General features: G+C 43.1%; 1 gene segment (V, D, J or C); it reads left to right on the forward strand.

Annotated features, from left to right (window-relative positions):
- LOC100385731 (T cell receptor alpha chain constant-like) overlaps positions 1 to 20,302 on the forward strand; it is a 257,258-nt gene that overhangs the window by 207,076 nt on the left and 29,880 nt on the right. Inside the window, 1 exon segment of the C gene segment in view lies at positions 19,340 to 19,388. Coding sequence covers positions 19,340 to 19,388 — 49 coding nt within the window.

Raw genomic sequence — 20,302 nt, forward strand, 5'->3', positions numbered from 1 at the left:
TTAAGCCCCTGGTCCTCAATGTGGCCAGGGGTAAGGAAGTGGGAGGAGACCATGCTAGCCACTCAGTGGTGCTGCCCATGGAATTTCAGGCTCAGACTTTCAGTCAGGTACCTCAAAATTGAGAGAAGCTCGAAAGGAAAAACATGCAGGAAAAACAGGAGAAGCCACCTTCTTAATTGTAAGAGAATTATTTCTAATGAGTCCTTGAGCTGTGTTATGTCCTAGGGAAGGGACAGTAAGAGTGGAAAAGTCTCCTAGGACAAGGATAGGAAGTGGTGAAAAGTCTTTTTCCTGGTAACTAGCAAAGCAGGGGATTAAAAGATATGGAGTTGGAGTCCAGGGTGGATTGTAGGGCAGAGAGTTGCATAGGACCGTCTCTAGTTCAGCGTGTTGAAAAGGTTGGGCATCCCCTCAGTTGTTCCTGAGGTGACCACAGTCAGAGGTGCCTGGCACCAGCACCTGGAAGGTGTGATCACCAACCTGACCCTTCCTGCCAGGGGGCCGTGACAGCTTCTCTCAATCCCTCCCGCTGTGACAACAGTCTCCCTGACTGCTTTTGCTTTGGTGCCATGGACATAAATTGTTCCTACTTTGCCCAAATGAGGTATATAATTTTCAGAACCCTGGGGAATTATTATCTAAAGCACCAGTGGATTCGCCAGGATTTTGGCATTCAGTATTCTGGGTCTGTGCAGGAAAACTCTTTCTTTAGAACATGTAAAAAGACTATCCTTTATTTACCCAGGGTAGAAACAGTCCTGAAATCCAAACTGGTACTGGGATCCTGTGCCAGGTTATTACTGTGACAATTACTTAATATTCTCTGTGCTCACGATATCGCTCCTTCCAGGAGATCTTTAGGGAAAACTTAGTTCAGTTTCTAGGAGGTTTTTGCTCAGCTGAAGATCACTGTGTGAATAATAATGCAGGCAACGTGCTCACATTTGGAGGGGGAACAAGGTTAATGGTCAAACCCCGTGAGTATCTCTGCTGAATCCATAATGAATGCTCTAATTTCAAAAGGAAGCCATAGCACTGAGCTCTGTTTACTTAATTTTATTTTTATGTTAATTCTAATGGTTACATGTTATCAATGCATGGCATATGCATATGTGAAAATGGATATATGTGTAACTGGCATGGGAACAAATGTGCTAAACAGATTCCTTGTCCTTTTCGTCTTAACCGTTTGGGTCGGAAAGTCTGACTCAGTAGAACACAGACTGGGTGAACACTGCCGTGGGGGAATCCTTCTCCAGCGGCTTTGTCAGGATTATGCCTCCTTGCTGGCCTGGTCAGAAGGCAGCTTTGTCAGGAGGTGGAGGGGTGAACTAGTAACCCTCAGAAGAGCCTTTCCACCTGACCCTGCTGTGAATAGACTGCCATGATAAACAGTCTTTTCCGCTGCCTCTTTGGCCAGGGTCTCAGCTGGAGGACACCCTGGCCAGATTTGGGGATTCAAAGGGATTTCCTGATACATATTGGCCTGGTCAATTTTGGTAAAGCTTTCTATGCCTGTGTAATGTTGGCAACAACCTTAAGCTGATTTGGGGACTGGGGACAAGTCTGGCAGTAAATCCAAGTGAGTCTTCATGTTAACTCTCTCAAACCTGTCTGTGCAGTTTAAAATATCTCAGAAATTGTCTCCTCCTTTTTTCGCCCTAATGTTTAAAATATCCAGTTATGGCTCATGTTTTCTTCCTCTATCAAAACTGAACCCTTGCCTACTCCTCAATCAAAATAACTGGAGAGAGGGATCCAGATGAGCAGGATAGGAAGGCCATTGGCATATTCGGCTGTTTTCTTAGAGAGCAACACATAGGTACATTCCTAAAAGGCCTGTCAGGGAGCAGTGGATATTACAGAAGGTGAGAGTGTGCAGCACGTTTCATGGCCCCTTTAGTCTGTACTGTGCCAGCCTCACCGTGGGCCATTGGCACATACTGCTTCTTTCCAGCCAAATAGGTCAAGTCCTGGGAACTCTCAGGACTCACAGTCATGCTAGTGACCACACAAGAGCACATCTCCCAGTGTGGATTATCCAGAATGACTCAAACTTGGCATATAATTCCTGTGTCTGTGTCTCTCAGTTCTCTTTGGCTTGGAGCCTTATTGTGGATTTGCTAGAGGTAACAGGAAAGGAATTGATTTCATCCTAATTCTGGCCTTTTCTGAGAGGTTATTCTCTGCAAGAGTCCTCAGGAGCATCTTAGAAACCACCTACGCTGTTCAGAATTTTGCTCCACACACCAAATTGTGTTCCCAGCACTGTTTGCTCTGGTTTTGGCTGGGGCTAGGTCCTGAGTCAGTTCTGGAGCTCCAGGCTTGACAAAGCTGGATAAGGGCAAGGGGGGTTGTACAACAGAGCCAAAGGGCTTCAGGAAAGACATCTTTGTTATAGACGTTAATAAATTTCTAAATGGGCTTCTATGTGCTAACCTGATACGACTCTGGGGAGAGAAGGTCATCCTTACCTTTGAAGCTCTAAATATGACACATGCAGAAAAAAAAAGAAAGAATGGAGAATGTCTGTTACAGTACCAAAATGAAGATAATGGGTATAAACATTGGATTTCTTTTAATATTAAATTTACGAAACGTAAGGCTTTCGGAAGATCTATCTCAGGATATGTTTATTAGATCAATGAACTATTTTATCGATGTGACTGGTACGCTTCAAAAGAGAACCCAAAATGGCAGGTGGGGGAGGGTGGCTAATGAAAGATATGGCATAATGGTTGAGAATATGAATTTTGGAATCAAACTGTTCAGGCAAATCCTAACTTTTCAGGTTGCTTAATCTCTTTATGCCTCATTTTTCTAATCTGTAAAATGGGGATGGTAATAGTACCTAGCTCATTGAGATGTTAAGAGATTAAAAGAGCTAATACCTATAATGGTAATTATATCTAGAATTATTAGGTATAATGGTAATTATAGCTAATACCTACTATATATGGCATAGTGGCCCATAGAAAGTTTTCAGTTAATATGTTTTTGTTGCTACTGGGTCAGGTTGCTGGAGGGAAAGAAGGAAAATGGAAATGATCCCCATTTATAGTTTTTGTAAAGTACAGCATTACAGTGTGACTTTAGCAGCACAAACAAACTAATCTTTGGGCAAGGGACAATTTTACAAGTAAAACCAGGTAGGTCTGAATGTTTCCAAGTGAACTGTAGTTATCCACTCTGTTCATTTAATCTTGTCTGCCTCAACTTCTAACCAAAGACTCTTACTCTGAGGTTATATTTTCCTTTTATGAAAGTGAGTATAATGTGTGTAAAGTCTGGTTAATATAGTCTTTTCTAACTCATTTGGTTTCAGCTAGTGACAAAAAGAGGGGTGTATTGGATCTGGAATTCCTAGGTTCGTGCTGAGAGAATGTCAGTTTGGCTAACTTGGAAGAAATAAAAACATCAAATGTGGGTGGTTCACACAAAAGAAGGTGATTTTACATAATAATATACTAAAGTAGAAGCCACTCCTGTGACCACCAGAATTATTCACATACTGTCTTCCAAGGAGAAAATGGGTAGCATGGAAATGGCAACATTTTGTTTGGGGGAAGAAAATAGGGAGAGAGAGAAAGGGGACTATTAGTTGTTTGGATTGTTAAGAAACATGGAAGACAGTACTTCTCATTGGAAGGTTTTTCAAAGGTAATCACCAAGTAGAAGTCCAAATGTGTACAGCATACCCCTAGCAAACTTTACAGAAGAAGGAAGCTGGGAGCAGTGGCTCACACCTGTAATCTCAATACTTTGGAAGGCTGAGGCAGAAGGATCACTTGAGGCCAGGAGTTCAAGACCACCCTGGGCAACATAGTGACACTCCCATCTCTACAAAAAAAAATAAAATTTAAAAGAAAAAATAAGGCCGGGCGCGGTGGCTCAAGCCTGTAATCCTAGCACTTTGGGAGGCCGAGGAGGGTGGATCACGAGGTCAAGAGATCAAGACCATCCTGGTCAACACGCTGAAACCCTGTCTCTACTAAAAATACAAAAAATTAGCTGGGCATGGTGGTGTGTGCCTGTAGTCCCAGCTACTCGGGAGGCTGAGGCAGGAGAATTGCCTGAACCCAGGAGGCGGAGGTTGCGGTGAGCCAAGATCGCGCCATTGCACTCCAGCCTGGGTAACAAAAGCGAAACTCCGTCTCAAAAAGAAAAAAGAAAAAATAGCCAGGCATGGTGGCATGCGCTTGTCATCCTAACTACTGAAGAGGTTGAGGCAGGAGGATCACTTGTGTCTAGGAGGTCAAGGCTATAGTGAGACAAGATCACACCACTGCACGCCAGCCTGGACAACAAAGTAAGATCCTGTCTCTCAAAATATATATTTAAAAACATAAATAAGTTAAAGAGGAAGAAAAATTAGCTTAGTAGGAAAGTGTTTTTGTACTGGGCAGAAACACTGTCATCCGGAGCAAACAACCTCTTCTTTGGGACGTAGCAAGACTCGCTGTTATTCCCTGTAAGTTCTTGCCTCTTGAGAAAAAAGCTCTTAATCTTTAATGACCAATTCTCACATCCCAGACACCGAATGAATTTCTAAATAAGCTTCCATGCATTAACCTGATAAAACTCTCTAGGGAGAAGGTCACCCTTATCTTTTTGGCTCTAAATGTAAGATGCATTGTAAGAAAAATTGGGAACTGTTAATTGCAGTGCCAAAATGAAGAGAGTGGTTACAAATATTGGGCCAGTTTTAATATTAGGTTTATAAAATATAAGCCTTTCGGAAGAACCATCTCAGGGTACGTTGATTAGTTTGTGTCTGTACAGCCCAATTGTCCAGTTACTTTGATTAATGTTGGTAGCTGATCCCGATATTTAGGGACTTCCTTGAGAAAACTTCTTTGTGCTCAAAATTGCATGAATTGACTGTCACGTTACCTAAATAATTGGCAAATCTGTTTTACTTTGTGCTGTATAGACGCAGCCTAATAAAAACAAATGCTGTTACGTGGTTTTTTTCCTAGTCTGTCTCCTCTCCACCCAGAAAGTTTCCCTTCTGCTAAACGGCATCTCTTCACACACAGAAAAGATGAGTAGCAAGCCATTGGACTTATTGCTGCTGCTATTTTGCATTTATATGACTCCTTTCCTTGGAAGAGATTAAGACACTTTATACGACTTATTAGCTAAACAGATTGACAGCCTAATTAGGAAGAGAGAAACAGACTCTCAGTATCTTTTTGTGGCTGTTCCTACCCCTCGTGTAGAACATTTGGTCAGATGGCTCTTTGAGACAGAAATAAGACAGGGAGGTGGTCTCTGTTTGTGGTGTGAGGTGTGTCAGCTGCATGTAAGAGGTTGTCACAGGAGGTAGAACAGTATACTAAATAGGTCAGGGCAACTGACACAGCCAGGAAAATTTCTTTCCCCTAGAGCCTGTGTGTGCTCACCAAGCAGAGCGTGACTGACTTTGGCATCCACTGTTAGTGTGTGTCTACTCTTCTGGCCTTTGTTTTCAGACCCCTTCCTCTCTGGGTCCTATTCCTTCAGTCTCAACTCCTTGTAAATCCTTGCTCTCTCTGAACTCCTGACTGCTATGCCCATGCCCAGCAAGGGTTCCCCCACGCGCACTGCTGCCTGCCTCTGAACTATCAGCTGTGTTTCTGAGGAGTTTCCTAGCTCCTAGAGTGATTTTCAAATGGCTCAAGGCCCTGAGGGAATCTTTCCTGAGGGTTGGCCCCGGCAAGAGGTGGAGGTGGCTGCCAAGGGACACAGACTGCCTGCATGAAGGCTGGAGCTGGGCCTAGGATGAGGAAAAGCCTCGGGAAGGAAGGGCTGACACGAAATAAGGAATACCATGGTGTTCATGATATGTGTGTCTGAATCCTCTCTCATGCTTGAGAAGCTTTAGCTTCCACCTTGGGACCCAAACGTGTGGTTATGAAGAGATGACAGGGTTTTTGTAAAAGATTGAGCCATTGTGGACAGACAGGCTTTGGGAATGCGCTGCATTTCAGGTCCGGCACTCAAGTGACTGTTATACCACGTAAGTGTATCTTTTCTCATCTCTGTGGGCTGTTATGTCTGTAAATCATATAGAACAGTTCACACACACACACACACACACACACACACACACCCATTTTCCAGTCACTGATGAGATACAGTCTCTGACTCTACCTACTCAGCCAGTTTGACCATTAAGACGGTCAAACTCATTTTTTAAAATAACTTTGGTTCCATTTAATGCTGCAACAGCAACGGGCATTAGCATGTCGTGGGAACCTAATCTACGCTCGCCCACTGCTGTGGGAGGACAGTCATTTCTTCTTCTCCCCGGCGGTCAGACTTCAGAATCCAGCTGACCTTTTCCACGCCTGTCTCTTCTGGCAGATTAAGTGGTTATTTCCACTAACTTTCTTGTGGAAAAACATACAAGACAGATATATTCTCCTTCAGTTTTTACTAAGAAAGCTTTGTGGTTATTTTGACAAGGAACTTCAGCTAGCATAGTCCCTGCTATTCACATTAATAATATCTTGAACTGTCACATTTTCCCCACATTATTCACAATGCATTTCAATGCTGTAACCCACTGCCCCGTCCCCAGCCCTTTCATCCTCACAACATTCTCAAATAAACAGGTTCATACTCATCAAACATATGTCACAGACAGAAAAGCTGACACACAGACAAGTTACATAATTTAAGTCAAACCAAAAAAAATCATAACTGGGATTAGAGCTTGAGATTCCCTATTTTCGTACGGTGAACTGTCTTGAGCTGTCACTTAGTGCCTTGAAAACATAATAAGCACAGGCCATAGGCATTTTCAGAAGATGAAACTTGACTGAAACAAAAACTGACCGATTGCTTTGGTGTTTTCAGTGTATCCCCAAATCTTCTTTGTTACTGATAGTCATTTGGTGTCAGTGACAGGGAAGAGCAGAGGGGCATAGGAGGTTTTTGTAGATCTCAGTATCACTGTGTCTTATAACAACGACAAGCTCATTCTGGGGACTGGGACCAGATTACAAGTCTTTCCAAGTAAGTACTAGAAACCGAAAAACCATTCTGAAAAGGTGTTTTCTTTCTTTATTTTATTTTATTTTATTTTATTTTTATTTTTTGAGATGGAGTTTCTCTCTGTTGCCCAGGCTGGAGTGCAGTGGCGCAATCTCGGCTCACTGCAACCTCCACCTCTCAGGTTCAAGCGATTCTCCTGTCTCAGCCTCCTGAGTAGCTGGGATTACAGGCATGTGCCACCACGCCCAGCTAATTTTTCTATTTTTAGTAGAGACAGAGTTTTACCATGTTAGCTAGGCTGGTCTCTAACTCCTGACCTCAGGTGATCTGCCCACCTCAGCCTCCCAAAATGCTGGGATTGCAGGTGTGAGCCACGGCGCCCAACCTGAAAAGGTGTTTTCTATAAACAGGCACATTCTCACAGCACTGCAGGCCACCCTTTTCAACTCTGAGCTCTGTAGGGACCTGCAGCACCTATGGCTGCCTGGGTCCATGGTCCCTCAGAATGCTGTTTCCACAGATAGAACTCTATAAATCAATTGATCTATATGTGAACAATTTAACCTATATGTGAACACCATGGTGCTGACGAAAATTTTATCCGCAGTGAAAAGAAGACACCAGAGCATCAGATGCATTATGACTCTAAACAAGCTATCTTTTTCCCTCTTTTGCATTTTTATTTAAAATATCAGGGAAGATGAAGCAAGTTCAATTTCTCCAGTTTGAAAACGGTTTATAAATTATGCTTCCCTTGTATGCAGAGAGACCTAGATTGACTTTGGATGTTAAATCATTCGATTTCACCATCTGTGTCTGGAATCTATAATGGGCAAGGGAATCAAATGTAATTAAATGAGCAAATAATCTCCAATAGCCAATATTCCTACATTGTTTCATTGTTTTATGTGCTTTGCTCTAGACTTTTAATCTGGGCTTTATCTGTAATATCCCCAGAAGGACAGTGAAGGTTTCTGTTAAGGTTTTTGTGTCTGTGTGGATAGCAACTATCGGTTAATCTGGGGCGCTGGGACCAAGCTAATTATAAAGCCAGGTAAGTCTCAGAGACGTGACTGTAAGGGAGAGGAGACACTAGTTGAATAATGCACAAAGTGTAGCATGTAGATTATACTTTTAAGAACAATTCAGCCTGCTGGAGACAATGCACTCAACCCAAATGGAGTCTCCACTCCCAGTGAGAAGCAATGTCAGCCACCAACATTGTTTGGTCTGGTAGCTTCCAGAATGAATAACGCTTAACTTGCCCATTAAGAAAGCAGAGTCTAGTTGTTAGGGAGTATTTAATTCCCTCTTATATGGCTAAAACTTTTCCAAGGACAGGACCAGCCTCATTCCATTGGAAGAGCAAATTCAGAGAAAAAGGAAAGGGTCACAGCCAAAGACAGTGAAATATTCAAAGATGAAGAATAGCAAGTCTGCAGCTCTCCTGACATCCTTGCCTCAGGCTGCTGTCCCACGTGGAGAGCAGATGCCTGCAAACCTCTAGGTCACTTGCTGAAGTTACTCAGCGTTCTGGGCTTTGGGATGTAACTTAAAAGGCAGTGTCAGGGCATGTGAGGGGAATATGAAGGCTGCAGCAATGCTTGCAAGTCAGCTTTTGCTGCACTATGACTGAGGTGTTCTAAGCCTGGAAAGACACAAAGCTGTCCTCACCCCATCCTGCCACGCTCCTCCTTGAGGGTTAGTGTAAGGCTCTGAAGGACTGTGTGAATTATGGCAGTGGTGCAAACAAGCTCATCTTTGGAACTGGCACTCTGCTTGCTGTTCAGCCAAGTACGTGAGTAGTGGCATGTGTTAAGTAGATTCTATGTCCATGGCAAGTGGGAAGCAACAGCCACCCTTTGGTGGGCTGAAGGTTGACTTTGTTCAGTGCTGTCATCTCTTATCTGACACGATATCGCAGGCTCTCAAAATTTCCCATTCTCCTGGATAGCACACCACAGTCAGGAAAGAGGAAACTTGCTAATTTTATGATAAACCCCAGGGGAGAAAAAGACTACTGTGGGAAAATTTAGTTGATAAAATCAAATTGTTCTCAACTAAATGCTGCAAGCTTTATGCTTCTGTGAACCCAATTTCCCAGTCATTCATGGGCTCTGATCATACCTTTACCTGTGCAGTTACAACCTCTGCTAATAACCTATTTATACAATTCTGTGTCTGCTGGTCCAAGCGTCATCTTGTATAGGCCATGTTTTATTTTTCTTCCAAAAGAGACTCCAGAGCCATCCCTGGGAAGCGTGCTGAGAAGTCAGGCAAACCTAACAACTCCCAGGAGTCGAGGACGGGAAAGAGAAGGCTAAGGGTAGCTTAGCTCAGTATTAGAACTGTGATCCATGTAACCATCACTCTATTTCCTACATTTGTTTCCCTTTTGTTTTCCCTAGAATAAGTGCTTGTTGTTTGTTCTGGACACCCACTGCTCCCAGGATAAAAGAGAAATGAGACCAGTTTTTAATACTTCCTCTTTAAAGAATCAACAAGTTATAGTCATGTTAGGGACTTCTCTCTCCAAGCTTAAATTTCTATTACATAAGAACTTTTAACCAAGAAAGTCAGTGACGTGGTATCACTGTCTGGGATGCTCACCCCTCTCTTTTTTCTCCAGATATTCTGTGTATGCAAAAGCTCAGCCAATGCTCAGCTTTGTGATAAAGGAGCTGTTGTGTGTCTTTATCTCTGCCTTTAGGATACAATCTTTTTATAATAGAAAATATTCACTTCTCCCATTTATTTCATGCCTGGACTTTCTTCATGAAGGTGGTGGGAGATGGTGTGCCATTACTCTCTACCTGGCTGAAACAATATATGAATCCATGGTGGAACTTCTTTGGGGAAAAAAAATAGGACTGTTTGACTTTTGCCACTCTTCCCTCCTGAAATATTTTTTAGGCTATCAAATAAGCACTATTACGCATTGAGAAGGCTTTGAAATAACTTGATCAGTGAGTCTGGAGGTGAACTGGGATGGCTGTGTAGCTGGAAAATATCCCTGTGGGTATAGGAATGTGCTGTCCCTTCAAACTTGGGTGTCTAGGGCTGAGCTCACACATATGACAGCAAGAGTTGTTAACAAATTAGAGTCAGCTTTGGCAGTTTTATGCTTAGAACCGCAAAAGAATCTTAAAAGCTCATAAGTTTTGTATTTTTAAAGGAGAAATTGTTTGCTTGATGTTGCAGAACCAATTTTTCTTCCCATCATAAAAGGCCAATTTTCAGAAACGCAGGGAAAGGGCCCCCTCACCACAGTGCTGTGCGTTTGGTCGGGTTTTACTAGGGTTTCAGCAAAGGCAGGAAGCGCTGTGGGAATAACAATGCCAGAGTCGTCTTTGGAAGTGGAACTCAGCTGGTGGTGATGCCCAGTAAGTGGCCATGTTTTATTGATATTTGACCAAGCAAATAAGTCCCATGAAGTTAGTGGAGATTTAATTTAATATATAAACAAATATACTTCTTGAAAAATGACTTTTGCATATACATGAAATATTTGTGATTATTGAGACTAGAGCAATAATGATAAATAAAGGCAAAATGAGACCATCCCAACTCACCTTGAACATAGTGGCTTAGCCATATGTTTAGGAGACATTGTGGCTATAAATAACTATATGGGGCCATGGTTATTTACAGCCACAATGTCTCCTAAACTATGTTCTGCAATGATTTGTGTGTTTACTCTGATTTTAGCCACAGAACTTGTTTTCCATTCTATTAAAAGTGAGTATCTTATTTTAAATGCTACTAATATTCATAAGGTATCTTCTTTGTCTCTTGTGCCTGCATATGTATTCATTTCAAAAAGATCTAATAAGAAACCCAAACATTGTCGCATTTTGACAAATGTCCACATCTAGTCCCATAATGTCAAATTTCACTAAAAACACAGCCTGACTATTCAAATCCAGTGGAAGAAAAAAGCGACTCAGAAATAGATTGACAATCCCAGATGGCTTTATAAACACCTAAAAGGAAAATTCAGAGTGAAATGAAATGGCAGGTATGATAACGGGATTTTTGTATAATGATCAATTCCTCCATGGGGAATAAAACTTTTTAAACACACCTCCTTGAAAAAGAGAGAAATAGGCATTCAGGAGCCTGGCATTCCTAGGTGTGCTCCTGGGGTGTTCGTTTCTCCACATTGCCATTTTGGAGACAACAGGACCCATCCAAATGTCCAAAAAAATATTAAGAGGTAGGTGTCACCACACTGACTGACTATGTTATTAAACCCTACAACAGGTTATAAGTAAGACTAGAATGACCAATCCAAGGAGCTTTAAAATAGGATAGCCTAGTTTTAAATGGTTCAGCCATGGGAAATGCTGGAAGACAAGGAAATGAGGTAGATGACTCCACAGGTTTATTGTTTTATATCTAGTGAATATATCCATCCCATGTTAATTTTTTTTTAAATGACTATGATAAGAGCATCTTTGGGGTCAGGTAGACCATGAGGAAGAGAAAATGGTACTTGGTTCTTTAAGTGTCAAACAAGGATCCAGCCAGGGTTGATGGCAGTGGCATAAGGCTTGCATCTCTTGGTGGTGACATACCACATCTGTGGACTATGGAAGGAGAACATTTCCTAAAACACGGGGATCCCTCTGGGCCAAAATGAATGATGCTCACAACCCCCAGCTAGAGCAAGGCTATAGTGAGTACAGCAAACATAAGGCAAAGTATACTCAGAATTTGGTAACATGGCAAATTGTAGAACTTAAGGCTTAGAGCCAAGGTGAGGGGAGAGCTCTATAATGCAGTTCCTTCTCAGGTGAAAATCCAGCTTTGTGCCCCAAGTGACCCATTCCTGCTCTGAAAAGTGGATTCCTAGCTCAGTGGCTGTCTGCCAGGTATTTTTTGCCTACAGTAACAGAATTATATTTGATATTGGAAAGGAGTTTGTTGAATTGTTGCTTTTATAATTCACTCTCAGTGTCAAATGAGGTCATTCAATTTCCTCCTGCACATTTGCAATAAGCAGCATAAAATTCAAGCAGAACAACTAGAAGATAGAAAGATGGCTGAGCTGATAATAAGGCCTGTTTGTTATAGGAGAAAAGAAAATATAGGAATCTGTTAAGTCCCATGAAGGTGAAATAGCCATCAAAAAATATGTAGCTTTCCAAAAAAAAAAAAAGTCACTAGGAATTTTTGTTATGGTCCCAATCACAGTGTGAACACAGCTTACAAAATCATCTTTGGAAAAGGGACACAACTTCATATTCTCCCCAGTAAGTGCTGATTATGTGATTTTCTAATATTGACTCCCACTGAGTTAAAAGCGTTGTGAGTGTTGAGAGGGAAAGTGTCTAAGACTGTGGGTGGCCTCTCGGTCCTGGGCTCTTCTCTTGCAGAGGCCCAGTCCTCACCCTTCCCGTAGCTGAGCCAAAAATACCAAATTCTACCCTCCAGGACTGCAAAAGCTGTTGCCGGTCTTCTGCTACCCAAATATCAACTATCTTTTTCATTGTTTATTAGGAAGATTAAAAGAATCATGACACTTTGCCCAGAACTTATTTTCCAGTCTTTTCCCAGGCTTGTCCCTGGTAACCTTTGTTTGGACACACTGTTAAGCCCAGTGTGATTTTTGGCTCCAACTAAATTGACTTTGGAAATGACTCCAGCATACCTGTGACCCCTCTCCTTCCACCCTCTGTAAAAGATCTATTTTTCTCTATTTGGCCTCTGCTGAGATTCCTGGCTTTGATGCCCCATGATCTCTCCTTTCCTTTGTTCCAGATATAAGTGAGAGGTGACTTTTTAAAGAGCTACTTTCATGTTAGAGACAACAAAGATGATATGCCAGCCAGCAGCACATCTTGCATTGAGCCTTCTCACTCTATGCCATTTTCCAAATATTTTTTCTTTATTTAGGATAAATGACCACTCTCTTTTATTTCTAGTACAGCAAGGAGTTCATCATGATGTCAGAAACAGGGATTTCCTTTGGAATATTTTTCACAGGCTAACGATTGTTGGAAGTCAGCAAGCCCTTCAGAAATGCATCACTGGGCTACAGTTCCACATATGGAAGCTCGTCAGCAGGGTAGACAGACAAAGCAGAAACATTTTGATTATACCATGCTTTGTAGAGATTCGGCAAGAGAGTAGGCAAATACGTGCTAAGGAAGAACAAAAAGTGATTAAGTGGGGAGATTTCTAGATGATTCTAACAGGGAAGACGATTAACAAGAAATTTCCAGGAAAACCACCAACGCCAGGCATTCAGGGTTTTTGCTATGGAGGAAATCACTGTGGGAATTCAGGAAACACACCTCCTGTCTTCGGAAAGGGCACAAGACTTTCTGTGATTCCAAGTAAGTGTGGCTAGCCATCCCTGATTTTGATCAGTAATGGCTTCTTCCCTTGAATATTTTTCAGTGTACCTAGAATGCTTTTGCCCCCAAGAAAGGTTTGGAAGGAGCTGGGCCATTAGCACTGAGCAGGAGGATGAACAGGTTACTCTGTTATATTTCAAAAGCCAGCTGGACAGTCATGACCGCACACAGAACTGGGCCCTGCACTGCACCATGACCTCATTGCCTCCAGCTTCTTCTGACCACACATCCTGGCCCAGTTCCCTCCTCTGATCCCAGGAGACCAAAGCCCTGGGCAGAGAACCAGACATAGAAAGGCTTGTCTGAGATCCAAAAGCTGCAAGTTTCTGTTTAATGTTGTTATTAATTTTATTTGCCCAAGTAATACACTAAAATTTCTCATTGTAAACCATTCAAATTACAGATAAAGGCCAGGCAAGGTGGCTCACACCTGTAATCCCAGCACTTTGGGAGGCTGAGGTAGGTGGATCACCTGAGGTCAGGAGTTCGAGACCAGCCTGGCTAACATGGTAAAACCCTACCTCTACTAAAAATACAAAAAGTAGTCAGGCATGGTGGCAGGCACCTATAATCCCAGCTACTCAGGAGACTGAGGCAGGAGAATCACTTGAACCCGGGAGGTGGAGGTTACAGTGAGCCAAGATTGTGCCTTTGTGCTCCAGCCTAAGTGACCAAAAAAAAAAAAAAGACAGACAGATAAAGCCAACATTCCCCTTGGCCCCTTCCTTCATTATCAGTTTCCTCCACCCCAAAGTGACCACTGAGACCAGCTTGGTGTGTTGTGATGAGTTTCTCTGTGGAATATGTTTATGTGAAATCCTGTCTTCAACCAGGGAAGCTTGAGAGGGAAAGGGCTCAGACTGCTGTTTGCAGGATTTCAATTAGATATAAGGAACAGTTGCTTGGATGTAAGGGCTGCTAGCAAAGGAAAGCTTTTTAAAAACTAGAGGCTCTTAAGAACTAGACAGTTCTTTGGTCAGAAAACACATTGGCTGAGGACAGGAGGATAGAGTCGATGACCTCTGAAAGTCCAGCCAGGACTCTGAGGAATGGTCCGTTTCATAGCCCGCCTTTGTGATGCCCTTCTCTCTTGCCTATTGTCTAGTTGCTGTTACAGTCTGAGCTTTTGTCAGAGCAGCTCCTTATGCTGTGAGTGGTCTGATTTTCTCAGCACCTGCAGGGTTTTTACAAAGAAAGGAAATTCTGTGCATACTCTGGGGCTGGGAGTTACCAACTCACTTTTGGGAAGGGGACCAAACTCTCAGTCATACCAAGTAAGTTCTTCTTTCTGGCTAATTATTCTTCCCAAGAACCCTGTCTTCCATCATGCAGAAGCTGTCAAAACACAGGTGGTGTTTTCTTTGCTTGGTTTGTGTTGGGTGGTTCATGGTATCAGTTGGAAAACAAGGTTATTAATGCACATATTCCCTGGGGCTTTGTACTTGGACTTTTAATATCCACGTAGTCTCTCCCTGTGAAAATATGTGAACCTCCAAGAAAAGAAAAGTCCAAGGAAAGGGTGGGGGGAAGCAGGAATTGGATGAAAATAGCCAAAGGGCCTGCAGAAATACAAACAAGGCAGGATCCCAGGAGACAAAGCAGTAGCCACTTTGAGCGAATTTCCCAGGAGGTGCTCCTGCCAAGGCCCATTCCTTCAGGGAAAATTACAGCAAATAGAATTGGGCTGGGGATTTGCTAGTTATTAGTATTCCCCCCAAGTTCTAACCTAATTCCAAGGAGGTTGTTGTGGCCATGGGCAGTCATCTCAGGTTTTGTTTTCCTGCTCGCCTCCCCCACCTCCACCTGTCTTCCTGGAGGCCTGAGTCAAGGTTATTGCAATAGCACTAAATACTGTGTAGCACCACTGCAGGCAAATTAACCTTTGGGGATGGGACTACGCTCACTGTGAAACCAAGTAAGTTGTGTTCTTCTTTGCTTAGGCCTTCGGGGGCAATCAATCAAATCATTAGTTTGAAAAAGACTTTAATCCTGTGCATCTGCTTGGGCTCTTTATTAATGTTCATTCCCCAGGCCAAAGAGAGTTGGTTCTCTTCCCTGCTTTAAAATGAGATGTGAGTGCATGTATTCATGCACACATGTGCGTCCATATGCAGACTCTTGCTCTAGCTCATAGTAAGGGCTTCTCAGGAGCATGTACAAAATTTTGAAAGAAATCGAGAAATAAACAATAATGAGCCAATGAAGCTGTCAGGAAGGTTTTCCACCACCCCTGACCAGGCTTCCCAGCACGATCTCTGGCCATATAGGATGTGCTATATCAGATGGTCCAGGATAGGAAATGTCTCTCTGTAATGAATTCCAAAATTTGGCAACCCTTGTTGCCAGAAAGTATTTCTCATATCTAAGTTTGATCGTCTTGCTGCGATTTAAACCTTGACTTGAAAAACACCACTAGAACTCTGCGCATCTGGATTGAGAATGAGGTCACTGCCATAGAGTATGAGGCTTGGCACTGAGTCCACCTCTGTAACACCTCTTACCTGTCTTGTGCCCCTCTGGACATTTTGAGCTTAAGTAATAATCGATTAAGCAAGATAGCATGAACTTTGGAAACAGAGAAACCTGAATTCAAGTCCTTACTCTACTATTTACCTAGCTGTGTGACCTTGACCAAGTTACTTAATCTCTCTGAGCCTCCGTTTCCCATCCACAAAATGAAGGTCAAAATATTCCTACTTCACTGAGTCATTGTAAAGATGAAATAATACAGCTAAAGGATTTAGCATAGTGCTCAGAACATAGAAAAAGCTCATTAAACCCTAGCTATTAATAATAATGATAAACATCATCTCCAACCCACTGCAGAGGCTTTGTTTCGCCCCTTGGGCTCTTCTGTCAATGCTCTGTTATGCATCAGGAGCAGAGCTGGAATCGGGGGAGGGTGGAGAATGTCAGCCTGTTCTATGAAATTCCTCACCTGGGATTTGAAAGTGGAAATAGAAAGAATCCTGACTAATTTAAATACAAAATCATCCAAGTGTCAGAGGCAGGGGAGAGGTTTCTGCAGACAGCTGCATGGCTGGGACTCTTGAGGCTCCACACACACCCTTGGAGCAGGGATGCGGTTCACAGGATGACAGAGGAAGGGCTGCAGAACTGAAAACTTGTACTACCCCATCACCAAAATGCCCCCAGCATGACTTCCTTTAAGGTGTCCCAAGTCCCTTCCCAAAAGACAGGCTCCCCATGTGTAGGGGCAGTGACAGAGGGAAGATGGAAATTTCATGGGAAGGGCAATCTGTCCCAAGGTTGTCCTTCTACTCTTCGGAGTAGTGAAGCTCGTGAGAAATATGGCTCCTGAAAATAACCACTAAATGAAACTCTCAAACCTGGAGGTAGAGGGTCAGAAAAGTCTGCAGAGGTGAAATGGGGCAGTTTATTTCAAAGAAAAGAGGTTGAGGGCAAGGTGGGAGTTAAGTCACACATCTAAATCTGGGAAAGGAGGCATTAAACAGAAGATGGAGGGACTCGGCTCTCCAGCTCCACCAGGATTCAGACCACAGGACATGGCTAATACTGCAGGAAGGGAGTTAGGTTAGTGGTAAAACCTTTCTAATAGATTTTTGAACAGTGAAAATGAGCTGTCAGGAGTAGTTGCCAGGGCACTTTCTCTAGAGGGTTTTTGAAAGGAGATAGACACCCTCCTATCAGCGGTGATTGGAGTACAGCCCTGCCTCGAGGCAGGAGGAGAAATGAGAGAACCTCTTTAAGCCTCTTTCCAGCCCCCAGAGCCTCTCTCCGTGAAAAAGACTCAGACTCATTAATGCAGAGTTGCATCCTTCAGGACACAGAGGGTTGCTAGGTTAAGCTGGGAACCTTTGGCGGCTTGGCGGTTCCCAAACTCCCTTTGTTCTCAAGACTTGACAGGACAAAGGGGCTGGATTTTTTTACCTTAAAGCCAAAAACACCAGTTCTGAGTACTGGGTTGTTTGTAGTGTTGAGATGCCCAGGCTAGAGGGAGGAAGCTCTAGAGGATTTTTGCTGAGCCCAGAAACACTGTGGGGATAACTATGGTCAGAATTTTATCTTCGGTCCCGGAACCAGATTGTCGGTGCTGCCCTGTAAGTAAAGTTAAGTGGAGATAGAAAATAAGTCCAGTGCTCAGTGTGGGGAGAAGCTGCAGGGGCTTGAGGCTGAGAGTCCACTGTGACCACAGGAGTGGGGATGGAGGAGGTAGATAGGGAGAAGCAGAATCATAAGGACAATACAGAAAGGAAGGGCTCACTTTTTCAGGAAGGAAAAAAAAATCACAAGGCCATATGAATAACACCGGAGGAAATTCGCTCCTTTGGAGAGCCCCTTCTCAGGAGGGCCTTGTGTCAGGGAAAGCTGAGCTGGTAGGTTTTTGATGCTGAGATAATCACTGTGCAGAAGGACAGGCTTCTCCTTTATCTTTGGGAAGGGGACAAGGCTGCTTGTCAAGCAAGTAAGTGGCATATAATTTAAATTGTGTGCTGAATATGATTATCTCCAAGAGGAAAACCTGCCCTCTTTTTTACAGGAGACTCCTTGGGTCAGAAGAACATTAAAAGTGTTGAGCAGACCAAAGCCTAGTACCTCAGTCACCTTCTTCATCCTTAAAGGAGCTTTAGAGGTGTGGAGGGGAAGAAACTTACCAGGACCCCATCGATAAGCCAGGCCTTGGAACCCATCTATTCTGTCAAACTTGAATCAGAAAAATCACCTGGCATGGTCTTCCTCAGAAGGGGACTTCAATATAGTCATCCTCATTTGATAGATTTTAAAACTCAGGGCCAGATATGGTGGCTCATGTCTGTAATCCCAGCACTTTGGGAGGCTGAGGCAGGTGGATCACCTGAAGGTCAGGAGTTCGAGACCAGCCTAACCAATATGGTGAAACCCTATGTCTACTAAAAATACAAAAAATTAGCTGGGTGTGGTGGTGGGCACCTATAATCCCAGCTGCTCAGGAGGCTGAGGCAGGAGAATCGTTTGAACCCAGGAGGCAGAGGTTACAGTGAGCTGAGATCACGCCATTGTACTCCAGCCTGGGCAACAAAACTTCATCTCAAAAAAAAAAAAAAACCTCAGCCAAGTAGAGGCCAGTGATTAAACTTTTCCAACAGGAACAGAACCCAAACATCCTAAAGTAGTTTTTCCAGTAGGCTCATGAATTCAAAACATCAAGTTATTTAAATAGCAGGATAACCGTGGTGATCAGCTGTCACTTGAGTGCTGCTGAGGACTGGGTCTGACCTAGGTAAACTCCTAGACTGGTGAGTTTCTAGCCCTGCAGTGTCTAAAGTGGATGCCCAGGCTCCACTGACCCCAGCAGTCTGGCTTTCTGCTCCTGCCACCCAGGAAGTGCAGCTCTTGGCACACATCACCCTTAGTATCTTGAAAGAAAAGAAATTAGAAGAGAAGGGGGAAAAGCTTCTATCTCATATCATGCGGTTGCCTCATTTTGTAGCAAGATTGTTTCCCCATGAGCAGTTTGTCTTCATTTAGCAGCTGTCTTCTCTGGGGAAGCCATTTTGTAGAGGTGTTTGTCACAGTGTGACAACTGACGGCTGGGGGAAATTGCAGTTTGGAGCCGGGACCCAGGTTGTGGTCACCCCAGGTAAGCCCCATTCCTGGGAGCCTCACCTGCCCTTAATATTTGACATGCCCTGCATGCCAAATATTTCTAGCTGAGACTGAGAAACATCTGAAAGGAAGCTATTTCCCTGAACAGCAGTACCCAAAGCCATTAAGCAAAAATGAGAGATCAGATTTGTGTTAAATAGAAACGTTTTTGGATAAATAGGAATTCTCATTATTCTCTATCAGTCTCCTGTGTGAATACCCTTATTCCCCTTATAAGGAAAAAGGTTACAATAAGCAGTATAGCCATGATTCATACCGTGGTGTGGGAGCAATCTGCTGTGGATTTGGGGGTGGAGGATTAGAAATGTGTTCAGGCAGATTGGATGTGTTTTTGACAGGATATGTAACACAGTGTGAATTATAACCAGGGAGGAAAGCTTATCTTCGGACAGGGAACTGAGTTATCTGTGAAGCCCAGTAAGTATAAAATTGTATCCCTGGATTAAGCAATGTCTGTGGATTAAGGGCTGATTTAGACCCAATTATATACTATATGAAGAATGTTTAGAGAGGGGGATGAGCATCAAATAGGAAGCCAGACACTGCCCTGGCTAGGATCTGGCATCACGGTGCAAAATGGACCATGTAAGTGTCTCTGGGAATTGCTCCTGAATATAGGTGTTGGGACTAAAGGTTATGACTGGCTACTTGGGGTGTTGGCTGGGATCACAGCCCTGGATTTATGCAGTAATTGGTGACAAGATTTCTAATTCCTTAGCAAACCTTCTAAGGCACTATTCTATTCAGCTAAGATTATGTCAATTAATAGAAGAAAAGAACCTTATAAATAATGATCATTGACCAAAAGAAATGTGATTAGTCTTTCCCAAAGTCTGAAAAAAAAACACTTTTTTATTTTTATTTATTTTATTTTACTGCACTTTAGGTTCTGGGGTACATGTGAAGAACATGCAGGATTGTTGCATAGGTACATACATGGCAATGTGGTTTGCTACCTCCATCCCCATCACCTGCATCTGGCATTTCTCCCCATGTTATCCCTCCCCAACTCCCTAACCTTCACTGTCCCTCCCCTAGTCCCCCCACAACAGACCCCAGTATGTGATGCTCTCCGCCTTGTGTCCATGTGTTCTCATTGTTCAACACCCACCTATGAGTAAGAACATGTGGAAAAACACTTTTTTAAAAGAACAGTTTACTCATGACTACTGAGGGACACTTCCTGTTTCTGAAACTTTCGGCCAAAAATTCATACAGCACAGCCTCACAGAGCAGAGAGAGCCTTGACAACCTTCCTTTCTGATTTTCTCCAGAGATGAGAAAACTGGGGCTCAGGGAACAGACTGATCATGGCCTCACAGCCAGTCTAT

Source organism: Callithrix jacchus, chromosome 8, assembly GCF_049354715.1.
Source record: "Callithrix jacchus isolate 240 chromosome 8, calJac240_pri, whole genome shotgun sequence".
NCBI classification, from domain to species: domain Eukaryota; kingdom Metazoa; phylum Chordata; class Mammalia; order Primates; family Cebidae; genus Callithrix; species Callithrix jacchus.